Here is a 22,361-nt window from a genome sequence, read left to right as displayed (position 1 = left end):
ACTCGCAGCTGTTTCCTTAAGGAATAACCCATAGTTTAATTCCACAATTCTCTCCACTTTAGCGGTAAGTTTAATACCTAAGTATACGGCTTCTTTGCAGGTTTTGTAGTTACATATAACCGGAGTATAGTTAAGTATAATTTGAGTTTTGTTAACATTTAATTTATACCCGGAGATTTTCCCATACTTATGTGCTTCTTCTGGGGTTACCATGCTAGGTAACATTGTTCTGACTGTCATGGCCTGGTCCTAGGTCCTGCACAACCTTAACCCTGTAAGGATTCCACGATCCTGTCATTGATACTAGTGTGGATGTTGCTGGCCACGATCATAATCCTGCTTTAGTAACTTGAGCAGTGCTGAGATTGATACAGCTCTAGTACGGTCTGTCTTCCTCTTGTCCATGCTGCTAAGTTCTCAGAGCCCCTGCTTTATACGTGAGGTCCCCTATCAGTTCAGTTCAGTAAATCTTTATTTCGATGACAAAAGTCACCATAAAAATACATTTATACAAAATACATTAATTACATTTCTGAACCGATCCACTTTAAAAACAGTTTAAAAAGATTAAAAACATATCACAATTCATGCATCATTAGTCAGTCTCTAGTTTTCCTAAGTCTTGCTGTTACTTTCAAGAAATTTACAATAGAGCACAAGGTACGCATATCAGTAGCCTTTTGTAAAAAAATTAGGGCATTCTTGGCTTGGCGGATTTTAGCCTCTTTTAAAATATCAACAAGGAATCTGCGACGGGGGGTTCGATAAAAAGGACAAAGTAGTACAAAATGAAGGGTGTCCTGCGGAGACCTATTGTCGCAGCCGCAGGCACCCTTCTGCTCAATTGTCATCGTAAAACCTACAGGATAAGCTAAAATGTGATGTAACAAATTGAGCCTAAAACGACATATTAAAAACCTATCTTGATGGTTGTGCATTAAAAATAGGTAGGGCTCCATACCTGCTCGATTACTTACTAGGCGATGAGCCATAACTGATTTTTTTACTGAGTCGGACTTTAATCTTTGTAACTCAAATTTATCTAATAGTTCTCTTCTGATTTGGTATCTGCATGTGGTGGTTATAGAGGTCGGGTCACTAAAGAGTGATGTCTGATCGATGGATCCTAATGTCTCTTTGATATATTTCAGCCACAGAATTTGAACATGATTTTCTTTTTGCAAACAGTTGCTGACTGTTTGCCTACTTAATTCCGCTTCCGGGTTAACCCATATCCTAAGCCATGTTATTATGGGTCTCACCTTCACCAGGTCAGAAATATATGGGATCATGTAATTCCTTGAGGATGTTGATGAGTCCGGAGTCAATTCCTAGGTTACTCATTAACTCCCAAAGTTTACTCCTGTTTACATTATCAAAGGCTGCTGCCAAATCCATAAAGCCCATATAAAGCGTACCTTTACTAACCCTTGTGTATTTTGCAGCTAATAAATAGAGATTAAGGCATTGATCACTTGTTGATTTGCCTGATCTAAAACTGTATTGGTGTCTGCTACAATGTTGTGCTCTTCAGTCCATGACATCTGGCGATTTAAAATCGCCCTACCCAGCAATTTAGCTGACACATCTATCAGCGATATTGGTCTATAGCATTGAGGATTGTCCCTACTCCCTTTTTAGAAGATAGGAACAATCAATGCTGTAGACCAAGATCGTGGGAGACCTGATTTGATAGCTGCGTTTAATACCCTGGTCATAATAGGGGCCCAAAGGTCTATGTTGCTTAAATAGAGGTCAGGTGGTGTGCCATCAGGCCCTGGTGCTTTATTTCGAGTTAGACCTCTAATTGCTTGGGTGATTTCTTGAAGTGAGAATTCTACATCACCGGACCGAACTCCATCCCAGCCCCCTTCAGACACAGTGTTACTTTCATGATTATAAAGACTTTTAAAGTGTGCCAGCCATTGTTCGGGGAGGATGTTGTTACTAATCGCCGTGGCATTAGGCATGGGCGGAAAATCCGTTCCGCTCGCGGATTTTGCGGATTTTCGGGAAATCCGCAATCCGCGAGATTCGCGAATCTCCCGCAAAATCCGCAAATCCGCAAAAAATAATGTACACTGGACAACCAGAGGGTGTGGTGATGAAACAGAGGGTGGCATGGGTGGGCCAGAGGGTGGCATGAGTAGTCAGAGAGTGGCAGTGGTGACAGAGAGTGGCAGTGATGAAGAAGAGTTTCCCAAACAGGCTGGACACGTAGAAACAACAAGTTCGCAAAACTTGCGACCCGACAGGTAAGTTCGCAAATTGCGAAATTGTGAAAAACCCTCGCGAACTGGCAGAAACACGGGCGAACACAAAAAAAAAAAATCCGCAAATTCGCGGGAATTCGCGGATTTTGCGGATTGCGAATCCGCAAATCCGCAAAATTCGCGGATTGCGGATTCGCAAAATTCGCTCATGCTTACGTGGCATTTCTATCTTGGAAACAGGGTCTGTTGACAATTCTCCAAAATTCATTGAAGTCCCTGTGTTCCCCAGCCTCCCTCAAGTCCGCCCAAACTTCAGCTTGAAGCGTAAGCTTCCTCTGCTTGACCTTTGTCTTATATAAATTTCTGCATGAGGCTACTTTCTGCTTATCCCTGGGTTGCGTTTTGAGGCATGATTCTAGAGCTCTCAGTGCCATAGAACATTCGGAATCAAACCAGCGTGGCTGTGTTTCCGCTTTCTTTGGCCCATTTATTTTCAGGAGTTCACCCACCAGGTTGGTTAGTGACTCAAACACGGAGACCAGCACCCCACAATCTACTGAGAGGTCAAGACAGTCATCGATCTGTGTTTTGCATTTTTTTACAAGGGTTCCATAAAACTCCTCAGCATTAATTTTGGCCCATCTGAGACGCCTCCCCTGGTCCGTTGGTCGCAGCTCAGTGGTTACTGGTTGACTTCTAGCAGGGCGGCCACTGTGTGTTAGTTCCATAGTCAGCGGATTATGATCACTAAAGGGGTTCCAATCTAGTCTCACCGCCTTAACCATATCCTTTGCAAATGAAGATATCATCATATAATCTATAATCAAATGGCATCCTCTTCCTTTAAATGTTGGTGTGAGGTTGACATCCATCCCCGGGGCCACCAAATCTATTGTGTGGGTTAAGGCATAATTGTCTAATAGCTTCATGATGGTTTTTCCCTCCGTGTTATGCTCAAAGTGCGGCCCACTCTCTATCGGGCATGATGACCAATCTGCATTTACAGGGAGTAGTTTTGGGCAGAGGTGGCAATTTAGATCGCCCATAATCAGAACTACTGGTTCTCCCCCTCTTTTCCGTTGTTTAGTCTCATAGTTGAGTCTATTATCTAGTTACTGGGTTACTGATTGATTCCCTTCCCCTGATCCTGAGTTATAGATGTTGAATATCAGTAGCCTTAGCCATTGACCCTGGAATTCCGCCGCCTGAAGAGTATGCGACGACCAAGAGGGTTCTGACCATGAGCCTTCTAACTCTAAATTCAGATACAAAGCAAGCCCACCATTGGCTCTACCAGATCTGCCTTCCAACGCTGGTGTGAAAAAACACTTATAACCCTCTATTTGGTAGGGGGACGGATCTACCGCCCAAGTCTCCTGAAAGGCTAGGATATGATAGTCGCGAAGATTATTTTTCCAATCATCATTATCAAATTTCCCTGCCAGACCAGCAATGTTCCAAGACAATATCCTCAAGCCTTCTCTCAATGATTTCCCCATATCTCTGCCCTGTGTATGTGCTTTCGGGTCCACCTCACTACCCAAGGTCACTCCCTGATACTTATTAGCTATGGGTATTTGTTGTGTATCTGCCCTCTTTACTAGGTCACTTTCTGAACCCCTCTGTGCACTAGGGTTATTTCCTACTATTTCAGCCACCTTTTCACGGGGTGTTTGGGGTAGTCAGTCTAGTTCATCGAGGGATTGTAGTGGGCTAAATCTATTGGCCCACTGTGTATGGTCCTGCCCTCTCTGCTCTTCCATTCTTGGCAAGTGTCTTGCTCCTAAATTTCCTGGTCTATCATGGGCATAGTACAGAGGATTTACAGCACGTCTCCTAGGGTAAAAATATCCTAGTGGTAAGGGGCATATGGTACTAGTATGATTTTTATTGTGACCACATAGTATGTATTTCACTAGGTCAGTGTTCCTAAAGTTTACCACTATACAGTCTCCTGTAATATCTTTCCTCCTGCTACCTACCCAATTTGTTCTTCTTACAAGAAGGATCTCTCCACGTTCTCCACCCCTCAGAGGCCTATGTATGTTTAGCCACTTTATTATTTTGGTTTCTAAATCAGCATGTGACTCTCTCTCCCCATCGCAGAGTGCAGGGACCCCAGTAAAAACAACAGCATAGGGGCATGCTTCAGGTGCTAGATTTATGCATGTTGGAACATAGTGTGTGGGTATGTCTAACACCTCATACCTAGACTGATCTTTCTCCATACAAACATGGGTTATTGCATTTTCTGGTTGTACTTGCAGGGCATTGGTTTTCTGTTGGACCTTTTCCAGATTCTTATTCCCCCCTAAGTTGGTATTGCCCCTTTGTCTCTGCACTAGGGCCGTTGGTGTTTCATGTACTTGTGCTATAGTGCAATGTTCATTGCTCACACAGTTGTTACTCCCCACTACATGTTCCCCTGACCTGGTCCCTGCTAGGGGCGGTTTGCTGTTAAATTACAGTCAGATGAGCCTGTACATCTTCCTATCTTTGTTAGTTCATTTATTCCTTTATCTAGCCTGCTGATTATTGGTTGGTTCATAATAAAAGTTTCCATACGTTTTTGGAAATCTCCCATTACTTCATCCAACCATCTCGGTGGGAATACCTGGCCTGCTTCTGGCTCTTCAATCTCTTCAATCACTGTCTCCCCCGATTTTTAATCCCAAGTGTTTCCCCACTTTGTTTGTTTTTCTTCAGTTTACCCTTCCTACTACCCCGTTGTTTAGTTTTCCTATTTGTTCCTTTAGGTACTTCTTTTACCACCTGTGCACAAGGGATAATGTCAGCAGAATTTTCTACAGAGCCGTTATCAGACATTTCTGAAACATTTAGGACAATAGGTTGTAAGGGTGAGTTTGGGGTACATAGACTTCTCTCAGTGCGTTCAATCTCCCTATTGACCATTAGCAGCATCAGGTCAATTGCGGTAGGTTGTAACGTCACGTTTGGTGCCACACCTGAGGAATTAAGGGGGCGAGAAGCATGAGTTTTACTTGTGGCAGAGCGTGTTTTGGTTTTGTTGGGCATTGTCGATTTAAGTAAGCAGGGGGATGTAAGCTGAATCAACAGTTAGCCGCCTCTATGTTCCCACCTTGTCTGATTAGTAAGTGAATAAAACCTCCCCCTTTACAGCATTGTAGATGATGAAGTCTCAACTCTCCCAATTAAGCAGTGTCCTGTAATCCACAGTTACTGGTTGTTTTATGGGTTCCTAAGTGCAATCAGTCACTAGCGAGTGAGTGTCCGTATATTTCTCTACTTAAGGAAATGTTCACTGGTACCTCTAGATCAGACGCAATGGGGGTGGCCCAGCCCAGCCTCTTATGGTCGCAGATGGTCCCGCCCTTGTCCCCGGCTTCTCCCGGGCGCCGCCCGCGCGTGTCCCACGGTGCGGGAGGTGTGCCCTTCTCTTAATTCGCCGCCGGGCGTGTTGGTGACGTTGCTCCCGCTGCGCCGGAACCGGGGCCGCTGGGAGTTGTAGTTCGGCCCGTTTGTGTGACCAGCGTGATCGCTTTCAGGCCGTTTCCCTCATGGCAATAAAAGGAGAGCAGGTATGACAGCCGTTCCCCTCATGGCGCTTGAGCAATGACCTGCTGCGAGCCCCCACAGAACGCTCGGCGCGCTCTTCTCTTAATGTGCCGCCGGGCACGTTGGTGACGTTGCTCCCGCTGCGCCAGAACCGGGGCCGCTGGGAGTTGTAGTTAAGCCCGTTTGTGTGACCAGCGTGCTCGCCTTCAGGCCGTTTCCCTCACGGCAGGAAAAGGAGAGCAGGTATGACAGCTGTTCCCCTGACGGCACTTGAGCAATGACCTGCTGCGAGCCCCCAGAGAACGCTTGGCGCGCTCTTCTCTTAATGCGCCGCCGGGCGTGTTGGTGACGTTGCTCCCGCTGAGCCAGAACCGGGCCCGCTGGGAGTTGTAGTTAAGCCCGTTTGTGTAACCAGCGTGCTTGCCTTCAGGCCGTTTCCCTCACGGCAGGAAAAGGAGAGCAGGTATGACAGCCGTTCCCCTCACGGCGCTTGAGCAATGACCTGCTGCGAGCCCCCACAGAACGCTCGGCGCGCTCTTCTCTTAATGCGCCGCCGGGCGTGTTGGTGACGTTGCTCCCGCTGAGCCAGAACCGGGCCCGCTGGGAGTTGTAGTTAAGCCTGTTTGTGTAACCAGCGTGCTCGCCTTCAGGCCGTTTCCCTCACGGCAGGAAAAGGAGAGCAGGTATGACAGCCGTTCCCCTCACGGCGCTTGAGCAATGACCTGCTGCGAGCCCCCACAGAACGCTCGGCGCGCTCTTCTCTTAATGCGCCGCCGGGCGCGTTGGTGATGTTGCTCCCACTGCGCTAGAACCGGGGCTGTTGGGAGTTGTAGTTCGGCCCGTTTGTGTGACCAGCGTGCTCGCCTTCAGGCCGTTTCCCTCACGGCAGGAAAAGGAGAGCACGTATGACAGCCGTTCCCCTCACGGCGCTTGAGCAATGACTTGCTGCGAGCCCCCTATCTAAGTCAGTGGCTACATAACAAAGAATGTGAAAATGTTTTATCTGTTCCTTATTGCGGCATCCTCATTTCCCATTAAAATCTTATGTCCTATGGCACTTGTAATACAGCAGACAGGCTATGCGTCCCATTGCTAAATACTTTGAGCCACTACTCAAACACCCAGTGAAATATGTGTTGGATACAGGGAGACACTCTCCTGCGACTCCTTTATGAATGTTAATAACTACTCACACATAGAATGTGACATTTGTATATAATGATGCTTGTATGCCTGTGGTGTTAAAAAGAGAATATATGATACTGACACAATGGTAATATATGAATGATACAGCTGACTTAGGGCACAGAGTCCACGATTATCCTTTCAGCCCCAGGATAATGCATTGTGTGAATTTATACCTTGCAACTTTCCGAATGCCATTAGTGAGTGGCTCTTCCAGTGCTGGCTTTTTTTCGAGCATTCTGGTTGTTTTAGTCCTAAATTCAGTTTTGGATAAACTCTGAACAAATGCAAAAATCTAAACAAAACCTGGACTGGTATAGCTACACATCACGTGGGAATCTGGAGGTTCTGTGTACACCATCACTGTAAATTCCATTCTCCCCTTTTCTGAGCAAGCAGGACCAGCACCAGCTAGAGGGATGAGCTGAAGTTTGACAGACTGTGGGAAGGAGATGTGCTTTCCCGCAGGAACCATCCTAGAGGCGGATGTACAGAGCCTTCTCCCATTCAGGAGCTAGCCTGCAGGAGGCAGACATGCAGGGTCCTGCTCGAATTCAGGGGCTAGTTAACAGGAGGCAGATGTACAGGGACCTGCTGTAATTCAGGGGCTAGTTTACAGGAGGCAGATGTGCAGGGACCTGCTGTTATTCAGGGGCTAGTTTACAGGAGGCAGATGTGCAGGGACCTGCTGTAATTCAGCGGCTAGTCTACAGGAGGCAAATATACAGGGACCTTCTGTATTTCAGGGGCTAGTTTACAGGAGGCAGATGTCAGGGGACCTGCTGTAATTCAGCCGCTAGTTTACAGGAGGCAAATGCGCCGGGACCTGCTATAATTTAGCGGCTAGTTTACAGGAGGCAGAGGTACAGGGACCTGCTGTAATTCAGTGGCTAGTTTACAGGAGGCAGATGTACAGAGGTCTACTGTAATGCAGAGGGTAGTTTACAGGGGGCAGAAGCACAGGGACCCGCTTTCATTCAGGGGTCACCCTGCAGGAGGTAGATGTGCAGGGGCCTACTCCAATGCAGGGGTCAGTGTGCGGGAAGCAAATATGCAGAGATCTGCCTTCAGACAGGGGCGAGCCTTCAAAAGTGCAGAAAGAAGCTTACAGGTGGGGTGGGGTCAATTTGTAACATTTAGATGTGAAAGCAGCGTTTCTCATGCCCGTTCCAACTACAACCAAAAAGCAGATGCACAGGGACCTGCCCTCTAGCACTTTTCGGGACACGCTTTCGACCACTGGCATCCCACAGGCAGATGTGCAGTAGATGGTTCCCCATCACGGGCCAACCCGAAGACAGGGTGCAGGGACCTCTTTTCCAGCAGATGCCCTGGTGCACTTACCTATAGAAGGCTTGGGTTGGCCTCACGTCCTCCTGACCATTAGAGAAGAAGAAAGTTCTCTGCTAATCAACTACCAAGTAAAAGTTACTAATTTAATATGTGACATCATCAACAATTCATAGGCACCTCTCAAAAGCCACTAGGAGTTCTGGTGATTCTAATTTCACTTTTCCCTAATTTTATTTCTATTTGTATAGTGCACGGCCTACTATCAGTAGCTCTGCGGCTTCCATAGATGAATGGGCTGAAAGCTTGCATTGTGCCGCATGTAGAGTCAATTTTCATAAATCACAGATGTTGGTTGAATGTTTTAACACGTGGCTTAGACATGGAAGGAGTGTTTGGCAGCTCAGCCCCAGCATCCAATGACTGACCCTTAACTGGGTAGCTAGGAGGTGGATGGTTTGGACTTACTCTAGTTATTGATTGAGCCTCTGGGACTTCTTGTGAATTATAGGAAATGTTACTGCCGCCTCCCAACCTTCTGTCATTGAAAGTATTTCTCCTGATTAACTCCTTAAGACGGGCTTCTCCAGAAGTCTAAGAGTCATTCTACTCTTGCACAGACGCTCATTCACTTTAGCCCTTTTCACTCTCTGAATCCCCGTCTTTGAAATAAGCTCCTGGACTAGGGCGTTGCTCTTTCAGATGTAGATGTGACCAGTAGTTCTGTGAATGCAGAGAACAGGACTGGATGGCTCTGTAATCTCTGTGGCGAGAACGTGGTGTGCTTTCTGCCTTATGAGGTGTTCCCTGGCGTCCCTGAGCAGAAAGAACATAAACAGATCAATTTAATTACTCACCTTTGAAATCTACAGTCCAGGAACTTTATCTTTCCACCCGACCAAGAACAGACTCCTGCTTAATGATTGGCAAGATCGTTTGATATCATGCACGTGCGGGTGTGTGCCAACCTCCCACAAGGAGCAAACATTTAGACATTAGATCCACTCAGACATTTCAGAATAGTGTATATTGTGTAATACATGTATGCACTCACAGAAGGAAGCAACCCAGGGGATCTCACAAGCCCCTGATGTGACTAATCTCCGTCAACAGTGGCATCACAAGGGTATTCTCCTGGCTGTAGAAGCACTACAGGGTGGATGGATCATTGTGCACATACCCTGTCCACCAATATTACTTCTTATAGTAATGCACAATGAATGGGCTGCCATGACTCCCTCTCTGAGGCCATTACCACTCCGGCCCCACCTGTAAAAAGGCTCATATGGGGCATCAATAAAGGCAGGCAAAGGTAGGGGACCGTGTAGGGTCACACTTAGAGTGTTGGTGGTTCTGATGATAACCCGTGTGAGTTGCCATCTTACCTTTCCGTTCTGTAATAGCATCTAGGTGTGTCCATGCCATCAGGACATCTGTAGAGCAGATCACTCCATATCGGCATCTTGCAGCATCTCATGATGGACCTTGTGTTGAACTAGGTTCACCCCATAACTGGAGGGATCCCAGGGTAAAATATCCCATGGTGCTAAAAAGCAGCAACGCCCCAGAAAGGGTCCTATCTATCAGGCACACTCTATCAGACTAACTAGCACACTTTTTGTATGTTTCTGTTATAAGAAATGATAAGTTGATCAATGTCTTCAACTTGTTGCATATGTTTTGATCTGTGTTATTAAGTAATCTTCCTATCATGTCTTGCGGGTTGCTTCTTCGTTTGAGTTTGCACATTTTAGTTGTGCTCGCTGTATGAAACCTACTACCTAAACCATCAGAGAATCTTGGAAATCCATGTCCACGCTACAATTTCTTTGAACCCTAATCAACTTGTCCTTATGGGACAGAGCTACTGCGTGGTGAGTCCCGCTAATAACCAGTGAGCACTTCCTGCTTCTTTACTTTAAAGTATGCCAATCCAGGTTTAAATGCCTTCACAGGAGTATTATAAACACATTATTTAATGAATGCAGATAGACTGGTAGTCAGAGCTGAGTTTGAACTTGCTTGTCTCAGTTTGTTCCTTAGTGCTGATTTTAGCCAAAACATTATTAATTTCCACCTTCAAACGCATTGTTTCTAAAATCACCTTACTCCTATGTTAGGTAATAATATATCAAAATGAACAACATCAACTCCTATGTGAGCTGCAACATAGTTTAGATTGTCATAGAATCAAACTTGTTATTTTGAGAGTGACTAAAAGTAGGGTCCAAATTGAAGTAATTATGGTTATTTTAGGTTTAAAATGTACATTATGTGATGTTAAGATGGCAGCACCTTTTACACTTTTGATCAGTGTTTTCGGAGGAAGTGCACACATTTGCACCAGATATGCTGCTTACAAAATGCAATGTTGACTGATTTTATAATAGGCAGTACATAAAATACAATTGAAGTAAAGGTTTTCTAAATACATGTATGCAATGCCTGTATGTTATGATAAGGTGTATACTCGGCATTGTAGGCATCATTCATAACTGTATTTCTTACGCTCCTATTTGGGCAGTCAGTTTGTGGTCCCTTTTCTGTGTCTGTGATATGTCCCAGATCTCGGCTTTGGGTATCTCGTCGCTTAACTTGTGTGGTGTATGATTGACTGACATGAGGTCTGCCTGTATTCGGAGGGAACATTTGTACTTCTATTAAATACAATTGTAACAGACTAAAGATCTCTGCATATATCTGTACACGCGCATTCTTTCTTCTGCTTTGGATACATGGAACCAACTTTCAAAAATCCATCAGTACCATTATAAGCTGGGTTTAAGATTCCCAAGTAATCCTTTTTTTGACTGCTGGATTAAAACAATATGTGGAATTTAGTTTCAATACTCCGACTGCAAAAAATGTAATGTGGAAAGAAATATCCACGTTTACAGACAAATGAAAAAAAATATGTTTTATCTTTTACTGCAGGAGTGGAGCAACGAAGCCGCAGCGAATGCTAAAAAGGTTGCTGCAAAATGCATTTTCGAACACAGTTCTGACGAAGAAAGGACAATTAGCAGTAAGTCCAACATGATGACATCATACAGCATATTCCTATTTTAATTGCATTTAACATTTTCACTGACCTCTGCATGCCTGAGTAGCTGCTTCAAGAACTTTGCAAAATTACTGTCAACATGTTTTAGAGCTGAAGAGAAGTGGAAAAGAAGGAAAACATATTGCTGAACATGTTCCAATGTGGATTGTTCTCAGACGGCCCGGGGCTAGACTGGTATTTTGTGCTTCGTGAAATCTTGCACACTATTAGGCCTTATCTCTCAGATTACTTTGTGGGCCTGAAGTCTTTTTTGCTTGAAATCGGAGACCGACGACTTTATCTTTTTGTTAAGTGGTAATTTTCATTGCCTCTAAACTACTGGTCTATATGTAAAAACCACAGTTGATGGACAGAATGTAGAACAGTGTCATTCATTCACCCCAGTACAGAGATCTGGGTCTAAATCCATCGTTTTTTTGCACTCCACACCACCCCAGTTCAGACATGGCCATATGCAAATCAGTCTGACCCTGTGCTTCATGGGAACAGTCCAGCCCGTACCGCCCAGCCATGCATTTCCTGGACCGGAAACAAGCTTCCGAGGACCGTTTTCTGGCATTCCAGTCGTCTTCAGCACGGCTTGCTTGAATCCAGTGGTGTGGAGAGCATGGGACCCACGTCTAAGCATACCCATCCCAATCGGGGTGACAAATGCAAAAACCACAGTTGATGGACAGAATGCAGAACAATGTCATACATTCACCCCAGTACAGAGATCTGGGCATAAATCCATTGTTTTTTTGCACTCCACACCACCCCAGTTCAGACATGGCCATATGCAAATCAGTCTGACCCTGTGCCTCATGGGAACAGTCCAGCCCGAACCGCCAAGCCATGCCTTCCCTGGACCGGAAACAAGCTTCCGAGGACCGGTTTCCAGCATTTCAGCCGTCTTCAGCCCGGCTTGCTTGAATCCAGTGGTGTGGAGAGCATGGGACAGGAGGTCCCTATCCTCTGCCCAAACACCCTGTGGACTTGGCATGCAGCAGACCGTACCTAATAAAGCCAAACCCCCTTTGTTCAGTAAATGTGCCCCTAGCCTGAATAAACGTGAGGTTATCTCTTGCCACATAACTCGCATGCCGCCAATAGGTTGATTGACTTACACATGGAGGAGGAGAGACACCCCCCCTCTACTCGGTGCTGCAGCTTCTTCAGCAAGCTGTTGCAGCGCATGCCTGGGCCACCCCAACCAACTTAACTCAGTGGAGGAAAAAACCCATGTCTCACTTTCCTGCATTTAGCCCATCGTGCCACCCTCAAGACACACAAAATTTCAAACACCCAGACTTTTGATCCTGGCAGAGTGAAGAAAGGCTAGGTAACTAAACACCCTTTATTGAGCACTGCACACCATTCTATGCAACTACTCCAGCTTGCATATAATTTACACAATAACACTGCATCCCATCAAACCTCTGGTGCCTCACCGGGGTGCCTATGCTGTACTAAAATTCACCAGTACATCATCCATAGGCTGCCTGGTTTTAGGTTTAAACCCATAATACCTAAAAAAAAAACACCGAATGGGAAATAGCCCTCACCAGTGTAAACATATAAACACTGAAAAAACCCCTGCACAAGCACACACTAAATGGCATTCAAAAAAGGGAAAGGAGAGTGAAAGAGTAATTTTTATTTCTTCCAGAAGGGGCCAATACAATGTAACTTTGTTATATAAATTATCAGCAAGAAAGACTGAGCTAATACTATTCTACTTGAGTTTTGTTGTTTAGGGATGCCACTAAAATATTGTTTTTTCCTTTTTTCAGTTTTATGGTATTTGGTCTAAAGATACAGGGGTTAGAAGCATGTTTTAGGTGTTGTTTATTTATTTTATAAACTGTAGAGGATAAGGAAATATCAAATTCATATTAGATTTTTTTGGCTACGTTTGGGTCTCTCGCTGATAGGAAAATGTAGGTTTCATAAGAATCTTTCCCAATATGCACCATCACATTTACTCACAGATAATGGGTAAACACCATTGGTACTTCAGCCCGCTTTTCTAGTGAGTCAGTATTGATTGTAGGTTTAAACATTCAATGCAAGGTATAGTGACAGGTATATGTGAAAAGAGTGCAGTCACAAAGCATCTGGATACTGGTAAAAACATGACATCAGACTTTTGGAAAACATCGAATGCAGGGTCACTTTGAATGCTACTGCAAAAAGTTCTTACCAAGTTCAACAAAGATTTGAATGATTTTGTTTGTATTTGCAGTGATTCAGCTATGTGTATGAAAATGTTGTGTGATGAACTGTCAAAATAGATACCTGAGCTGAAGTGCTCCCCTGCAAGAGGTCCTTGCCACTTGTTAGATGGTATGCTGAAAGCATCTTCACAATCTTCAGAGTTACTGAAGAATGCTATTGACTTTTTATTTCATTCTGTTGCACTGGTTTATTATGCACAGAAACTAAAACGCAAATATTTCTCATGTTGTGCTTTGTGTGGCATCAAAGAAAGAGTCATCCCAACTGTGTCACTTAGCTGGTGGCTCTCAGTCCTAGAGGCCATGAATGCTATATTATCCATGTGGCAATTGTTTGCAGAACCTTTGCTGAGTGAAGATGCCAAAGGTAAGAAATGTGAGGATCTTTGATCACTTATTGATAGTGATTTGAAAAAAAATACACTCTACTACATTCTTAGATTTTTATAGGTAAGCATGACTGCTGCAGTGGACATAATAAAAAACTAGAGTCTTAAAACACCCTTGTCTACCAAGTGTTCCTCATAATTAGGGTAGATGTGAACCATCTCCTTGAGAGACACCTCACCCATCTTGAAACACCTGCGTGAGTCGGAGTGCAAGCGAAACCCTGTGGCGCAATGAAGGTGAGGGCCGGTGCGTGCTGGCTGAGGTGGGATCCAGTCACGCTTCCAGCGGCGGGCGCACCACCAGCCCGTCTCACCCACTCTGTCGCGGAGGTGGAGCATGAGCATTCGTGATAGGACCCGAAAGATGGTGAACTATCCCTGGGCAGGGTGAAGCCAGAGGAAACATGCAAGACTAATCGATCCATCTAGTAGCTGGGTCCCTCCAAAGTTTCCCTCAGGATAGCTGGCGCTCGGAGTCCCCAGTTTTATCTGGTAAAGCGAAGGATTAGAGGTCTTAAGGCCGAAACGATCACAACCTATTCTCAAAGTTTAAATGGGTAAGAAGCCCAGCTCGCTGGCATGGAGCCGGGCATGGAATGCGAGGGCCTAGTGGGCCACTTTTGGTAAGCAGAACTAGCACTGCGAGAGGAACAGAATGCCGGGTTAAGGCGCCCGATGCCGATGCGTATCAGACCCCAGAAAAGGGGTTGGTTGATATAGACAGCAGGACGGTGGCCAATGAAGTCGGAATCCGCTAAGGAGTGTGTAAGAACTCACCTGCCGAATCAATTAGCCCTGAAAATGTATGGCCCTGGAGCTTTGGGCCCATACCTGGCTGTCCCCAGCGCTGAGATCTGCAGGGCTAAACCACGACGAGTAGGAGGGCTACTGCGGTGAGCACGGAGGCCGGGGTGAGGGCCCGGGTGGAGCCGCCGCAGGTGCAGATCTTGATGGTAGTAGCATATATTCAAACGAGAACTTTGAAGGCCAAAGTGGAGAAGGATTCCATGTGAACAGCAGTTGAACATGGGTCAGTCAGTCCTAAGAGACGTGCATTGGCCTCCGTTGCCCTCAGCTGATCGAAAGGGAGTCGGGTTCAGATCCCTGAACCCAGAGTGGCGGAGACAGGCGCCCTTGCGGCGTTCAGTGCGGTAACAAAAACGATCCTGGAGAAGCCAACGGTAGCCCCGGGAGAGTTTTCTTTTCTTTTTGAAGAACAGGGCGCTCTGGAATGGGTTCGCCCCGAGAGAGGGGCCCCAGCCTTGGGAAGGGTCGTGGTTCCGCAGCATCTGGTGAGCTCTCGCTGGTCCTTGAAAATCCAGGGGAGATGGTGTAAATCTTGCGCCGGGTGGTAACCATATCCGCAGTAGCTCTCCAAGGTGAACAGCCTCTGAAATGTTGGAACAATATAGGTAAGGAAAGTCGGCAAGTCAGATCCGTAACTTCAGGATGAGGATTGGCTCAAAGGGCTCGGTCGGGGGCATGGCCAAGATGGCGACGGAGTAAGACGTGCCTGCGAGCTCCTCCGGCACCCCGAGCCATTCATAGCCTTGTGTAGCTGAATTGGGGCGATTTCAGCTCCGGAATTGACTTTCCTTGGGTCACTAAGGTGCCCTGAATGCGTTTGAGCCTTCTCCCATCGAGCTACGACCTGGAACGGCGAACTTAGCCGAGGTGTCGAAGTGGTGACGCACGAGCGCTGGTGCGGCCTACAGAGCCTCGCCTGGTTTGCATCGGCTCTTAGCACAGGGGGACTCTGGACCTCAGCAAGTTGTTTAGTGTAGCGCTTGCAGTGCGGGACCCCCGACTGGGATCGTCACGAGCCCACCCAGCGCCCCTGTGATCCATCTGGCTAATGGCGCCTGAGCGGAGGTGACGAGGAGGCGCCGACCTGTCTAGCGGCTGCTGGACAGCGCAGAAGACTGTGAGAAGAAGAGGTGCCGACTCGCCCCTAACCCCCTATACCTTGGGGGCGATTCAACAGGCGTTGAGAGACACGGCGAGTGCTGCCTTCTGATTGCTTCGGCCTCCCGGAGCCTACGACGCGGAGACCGCGGAAGGTGTGAGGGAGCGCGGCCTGATATCTCGGGACGCTCCGGGAGGTCGCGAAGAGCCCAGAGGCTGGCTGAGGCGCCTCATCATGGCGACGAGGAATCGCATGAATAGGCCAGGGAAGGACGGTCCTGGGAACGGTCCATCCGGTTCGCCCCCCGGCTCTAGCAAGTCCCCGGCTAAGGACGACGGAGAGGGCCCAGTCACGAAGGCCTTTCTGATTGAACTTTTTGCGTCTATCAAGGACGATATCACAGAACTGAAGTCGCAGCTGGCCTCCGATCTACGTGAGGTCCGTTGAGATGTGGACGGCATCGGAGAACGGGTGGCGACCCTGGAGGACCATGATCTGGGCCTCACTGGTGACGTCCATCAACTACAGCAGGACATGCTCCGGCTACGTGAGCAGAACTTAGATCTTCAGGCCCACTGCGAAGATTTGGAAAACCGGTCCCGCTGTAATAACATTCGGATCTGAGCGGTACCCTGGGAAGGAGAAGGTGAGAACTTGCGGGAGTATGTGGAGGCCTTGTTTCTGCGAATTCTGGCGGAGGACGGCCTCTCGGAGGTCCGCATGGACAGAGTACATCGGGTTGGGCTGCCGCGTGGCACGCGCTCGCCGCCGCCTGACATTCTGGTGTGTGTCCATGATTTTCAATTGAAGGAGAAAATCCTATGGAAAGCAAGGGACACCAACAACTTGCAATTTCGAGGGCACAACCCTCAGCTTTTTCAAGACCTGGCGGCTTCCACACTGCAAAAGCGACGGGACTTCTGCCCGATCACGGCTTTCCTGCGGGAGCACGGGGTGTCCTACTCCTGAGGTCACCCCTTTCGGCTCATTTTCAGATGGCAGAACAGACTAGTACAAGTGAGATCTCTGGCAGCCGCCAAGGAACTTCTGGGCATGGAGGAAGCAGCAGCGTCGGCGGGCACCAGCGCCTCCCCGAGAAGACGTCGCCGTTCCCGCTCCCCAGAGTGGGCCGACATGGTGTGGTGGAGGGTCCGACTCCATCGGCGAGCGAAAGTGAGAGGGGAGAGGTTTTGGCTTTGGTGGCCCTGGTGACTGAGTCGAGCCGGGTAGACAGCTCTTCAGCAGCCTAGGCTCCCCCAACAGCGGCCCGTGGGGCCTGGGGGGCTCTACCATCTCAGGTACTTTGAAGGACCGTGCTCCATTGGAGGGTTACCCTGACCCTGAACTTGAGGGGGGCATTACCCGGGTCTTCTACCCCTGACCCTTATGGTCATGTCCGACTTTCTTTGTTCTTTTTCTGGTTTTGAATCGCTCTTTTTTGTATATTGTTTTGAGGCTCCTTTGGATTGGGGAAGGGTTGTTTTGGAACGGGCTCAGTGGTGGCGGCAGGAGATTTGGTATGAATGCGATTGTTTTTGGTTTGCTTCTAGCACTATGGGGGGCACTGAGTGGAGCGGGGGGGGGGGGGTACTGACTAAATGATGCCAGTTACGATGGGCTCCTGGAATGTTAAAGGCCTTAATTCTCCTCAAAAGCGTCAGAAAGTGTGGAAATACATTCTTGATCATCATTTGGATGTGGTGGGACTACAGGAAACTCATTTGGCCCGTAAAGACGAATCCAGGCTTAAGCATAGGCAATACCCACTGATTTACAAATCCTCTGCCACTACTAAGCACCGGGGGGTGGCACTTCTGTTCCGCTCTACACTTCAGTTTCAACCCATGGGGTTGCGAGGTGACAAGGAGGGAAGATGGCTGATGGTGAAGGGGATGCTCCTTGGTAAGCTTTGCACGTGGGTGGTTATCTATGCACCGAACACGGGCCAGAATTGGTTCCTTGAGGCCTTCATGAGGGAGGTGGGGGACTTTGGGGAGGGAGCATTGATAGTAATGGGGGATTTCAATTTGGTTTGGGACAAAAGTCTTGATTGCTCACACCAACAAAGGACGGAGGCGGGCCTCTTCTCCCCTGAGTTACGCAACGCCTTGGACAGTCTAGGCCTTATTGATGGCTGGCGCGCCCTCCACCCCCACACTAGGGATTACACGTTCTATTCCCATGTTCACCACACGTATTCACGTCTCGATCACATTTTTCTAAATCAGTCTCTGCAGGGGGACTTGCGTGACAGTAGAATATTTCCGCTCTCTGTATCAGATCACAGTCTTTTGGCAGCGTGCTTGACTTGGGCCCCAGAGACGTCCCCACACCGCAAATGGTACTTCCCTATCTCCCTTACACGTGATGAGGAATCCTGCAAAAAACTTAGGGCAGCCATTGGCGAATTTTTTGAGTTCAACAAAGCTGGGGACACCTCGGTTTTCACCCAATGGGATGCCTTTAAGGCGACGACACGGGACACGTGCATTGCGTTGAACTCCACCCTGAACAAGCTTAGGCGCAAGGAAAGGGAGGCGCTGGAGGCGGAGCTGGCGACACTTGACACTGCGCATAAACAGAATCCTTCTCGAAAGACTCTTCGCCCTCTTGCTGCGGTGCGGGGTAAACTCAGGACCCACTATAATAATCGGGCGGAGTATACCCTCTTGCGCTTACGGCGCCTTTCTTATGCTCAAGGCAACAAAGTGGGGAAACATCGTGAGAGGGAATATGTGGGTGGCATCTGGCGCCATGGAACATAGGGACGCGGTCAAGGCGGAGCTTTTCGGCGACTTTTATGCCGCCCTATACTCGGCAGACCACCTGGCGCCTGCAGAGCAGCAGGAATATTTAGGGGCTTATCCACTTCCGCAGGTTTCCAAGGAATGGAATGACCTTCTGGAGGCCCCCTTCACTAGGAGGAGGTGTTGACCGCCATTAGGTCCCTTAAACCGCTCAAGGCGCCTGGCCCAGACGGCTTTACGGCTCCCTTCTATCAAACATTTGCTTCTGAGCTGGGGGATTTTTGGGTGACTCTTTTCAATGGCATGAGGGAGACGGGCCAAACTACGGGCACCATGGCGGAAGCAATGATTTCGATTATTCCCAAAGCCGGGAAGGATCCCTCTAACTGTGAGTCATACCGGCCCATAGCCCTGTTAAAAGTGGATGCTAAATTGTACTCCTCTATCTTGGCTGCCCGGCTCCAGGACCTCATGCCTGCTCTTATTCACCCCGACCAATCGGGCTTCATAAAAGAACACCAGAAGGCTGATTCACCTGATCGAGAAGGCTAATTGCTTTAAGATCCCGGCGGACTTGGTGGGCCTTGATGCTGAAAAGGCATTCGACCGGGTGGACTGGAACTTCCTCTTTAGTACCTTGAAGGCCTTTGGTTTTTCACCCAAATTTATCGATATGCTTCGGGCCAACTACCATGGTCCACGCTCGAGGGTTATGGTGAATGGCCATGTTTCACCCTTCTTTGCACACTCCTGGGGTACGAGGCAGGGCTGCCCCCTATCTCCCCTACTCTTTGCGCTCAGCATCGAGCCTCTGGCCCTTAGGGTGCGGGAGGACCCGGATATTGTTGGCCTCCCCTTTTCGGGGGAGCAGCATAAAATATCCCTCTTTGCTGACGACATTCTATTGTCCCTAGCGGGCCCGGGGAACTCCCTCCCACGGGTGCAAGAAGTGCTCTCTCAGTTCGAAGCGGTGGCGGGTTTTTGGGTCAATCCCGGCAAGTCCTACATCCTCAATCTCACGCTGCCGCCCGCTGAGGTGGACCGCATCCGACCACTCACGCCCCTGTCGTGGTCCAGCTCCTCCATACAGTATCTTGGGGTCAGGCTGACCTCATCTGTTGCCACCTTGTATGCGGCCAACTTCCCTCCCCTGCTGACCCAGATACAGACCGAGCTTAATCGTTGGAAGCCCATGTTTATCTCTTGGATGTGTCGCGTACATGCCATTAAGATAACGCTGCTCCCCAAGCTCTTGTACCTGTTCCAAGCACTCCCTATCACTTTGGAGGGGGATTTTTTTAGGCACCTTAAATCCATGATTCTGCGCTATATCTGGCAGGGAGGCCGCGCTAGACTTTCCTTTCTTACGCTGCGTCGGCCTCTGAGAAAGGGTGGAGTCGGCCTCCCGGACATGCATCTCTATTATAAGGCGGCGCAACTCCGAGTTCTGGCCGAGTGGACCCAAATGGAGTCGGAGAAGCACTGGTTACATATGGACAGGAGTGTGGCAGGAAGATCGATATGGGACCTGGTTTGGAAGGCGAAGGGGGATCGGCCCCGCAACGCCTACATTAGCACTCCTACGAGTACTACTCTGAAGGTCTGGGACTCGGTCTCTAGCGACGAGAGGTGGAGCTCCTTCCCATCCCCCTTCACACCGATCTACTTTAACCCGGCCTTTCCGCCGGCTTTCGTTGAGGGCCCCTTTGATGGGTGGGGGGCGGGGGGTTGCCACGCACTCACACACTTGTTCCATGGGTGTGAGCCGCTCACCTTCCATAATTTCATGCGTGATTACGCGGTGCTCCCTTCCGAGCGTTACCGGCATGCCCAACTGCTTCACTGGGCGTTGTCACCGAAGGTGCGGGATGCAGCGACGAGGCCTCCCACAGATTTCGAATCCTATATCACCCGCGCAACGTCTATGAAGGGGGTGATCTCATTCCTCTATGATCTTCTATTGACTACTGCTATCTCGCCTCGCACGAGATACATGGGTCTGTGGGAAGAGCACCTAGGGCGAGATATCTCCGACGAGGAGTGGACTCACCTCTGGCGCGATTTACACAAATTCAATCATTCTATTGATCTCCGGGAGGCCCATATGAAAACAATGCTGGATTGGTATCTTTACCCGACCCGATTGAAAAAGATTTTTCCCTCTGCATCGGATAGGTGTTGGCGAGGCTGTGGTTTCCTTGGGGATTTTCGCCATAACTGGTGGGACTGCCCTATCATACGCCCCTATTGGGGGGAGATACTGTCTCATATTAAAGATGTGTTGGGTTACCCGATTCCGGACTCCATAGGCTTCGTGCTCCTGGGTCTTCGCTTCTAGAGCATCAGACCAAGGCAGATAAACAAATCCTTTGGCTCTGCATAGGTGCGGCCAAGTTGACCTTGGCTGCGGCTTGGAAGAAGAAGGAGGCCCCTGCACTTTCCCTCTGGTTTGCTAAGTTGTGGAAGCTGTTGAGTGTGGAACGTATGGCTGATGTTTTCAGAGGTGACTTTAAGAATTTCACCTTCAGGTGGGGCCCGCTAGTCCGCTTTCTTTCTCGAGGTTTGCCATCGGCGGTCTGTCCACCCAACTTACGTGCACTACATTTGTTTTAGGTGTGAAGACTATTTGAGTAAATGCCTGCTGCTGGACGCCACCACTGGGGGGAGGGGGGTTGGTAGGTGGCTGGAGCCTTGGGGGGGGGGGGGGGAGGGGGGGGTTTGTTTCAAGGGGGGGGGGTGGGTTTTTCCGTTATACCTCGCTGCAACGTCTTTCTCGTGGCCAAGACACATGGAGGTGCAACTTGAACTGGTCGAATACGCCTCTGACTCGGACAGCTTTTGCCTGGTGCCAATGTGGATTGATGCCCCTCCAGGGTTCCTCGTTGGGCACGACGCTGTTGGCTGGCGGACATTGAGACTTATCCTGTCTAGGGGTGCCGCGTTGTACAAATTTTCAACAATGATACTGCTTCTTGGCCATGTGGAGTTAGCTCCTGCGAGGGCTCTTATTGCATCTTCTATTATTTCTTCCTTCCTGTACTCTCTATAAAAATATCTTTAACAAAGGGCTCGGTCAGTCGGGCTGGGGTGCGAAGCGGGGCTGGGCATGTGCCGCGACTAGACGTGGCGTCTCCCTCTGGGGTTGCGGTGCCACTGGATGCGAGACAGGCCCTTCCTGTGGATCGCCTCCGCTGCGGTGGTCGCCTCTCCCCTTGCCCCCTCCCCAGGGGCGCGGGCCGGCATTCTGCCTTGGAAGGCACCTGGCAGCTGACTTAGAACTGGTGCGGACCAGGGGAATCCGGCTGTTTAATCAAAGCAAAGCATTGCAAAGTCCCGAGGTGGGTGTTGACGCAATGTGATTTCTGCCCAGTGCTCTGAATGTCAAAGTGAAGAAATTCAATGAAGCACGGGTAAATGGTGGGAGTAACTATGACTCTCTTAAGGAAGAAATACTGCTATTACCAGAATTGGAAAAAGTGTATGAAAACAAGAGAAATATTATTGCACTGATGGTTCCACATTTTGACAATGAAAATAGAAAACAAATTGCAGAAAAAAAGAAGAGATAGAAGTGATAAGAGCAACAAATGGGCAAAAGATGTACTGGAAGCATCAAATGTTTCTGAAAATGACTTTTGCGATGAACCAGAGGTTACAGTGGATGTAACAACAGAATAGCACAGAGACTTTATCAATCACAAACGTGCGCAAAAAAAGAACTTTGCTGAGTTGGAAGATATAATCACAGAAATTGAGAAGTACACCCAAAACGTAGAGCAACACGATGCTGCTATGGATCTGATGGATGAGCTAT

The 22,361-nt window shown here is 48.4% G+C and overlaps 1 protein-coding gene and 1 pseudogene across 1 annotated transcript in view; both read left to right on the top strand.

Annotated features, from left to right (window-relative positions):
• The window catches only part of LOC147709475 (serotriflin-like), a 260,350-nt gene that overhangs the window by 59,967 nt on the left and 178,022 nt on the right, over positions 1–22,361 (top strand). Inside the window, exon 3 of the mRNA XM_086925499.1 lies at positions 11,160–11,250. Within this exon, the coding sequence (XP_086781625.1) occupies positions 11,160–11,250 (91 nt within the window). The remainder of the gene's footprint in view (positions 1–11,159; positions 11,251–22,361) is intronic.
• On the top strand, positions 14,076–15,290 carry LOC147709476 (28S ribosomal RNA; annotated as a pseudogene).

This window comes from Lissotriton vulgaris, chromosome 6 (genome assembly GCF_964263255.1).
Source record: "Lissotriton vulgaris chromosome 6, aLisVul1.2, whole genome shotgun sequence".
NCBI lineage: Eukaryota > Metazoa > Chordata > Amphibia > Caudata > Salamandridae > Lissotriton > Lissotriton vulgaris.
Note: the sequence above shows the minus strand (reverse complement) of the source record. Positions and strands in the feature narration are given on the sequence as shown.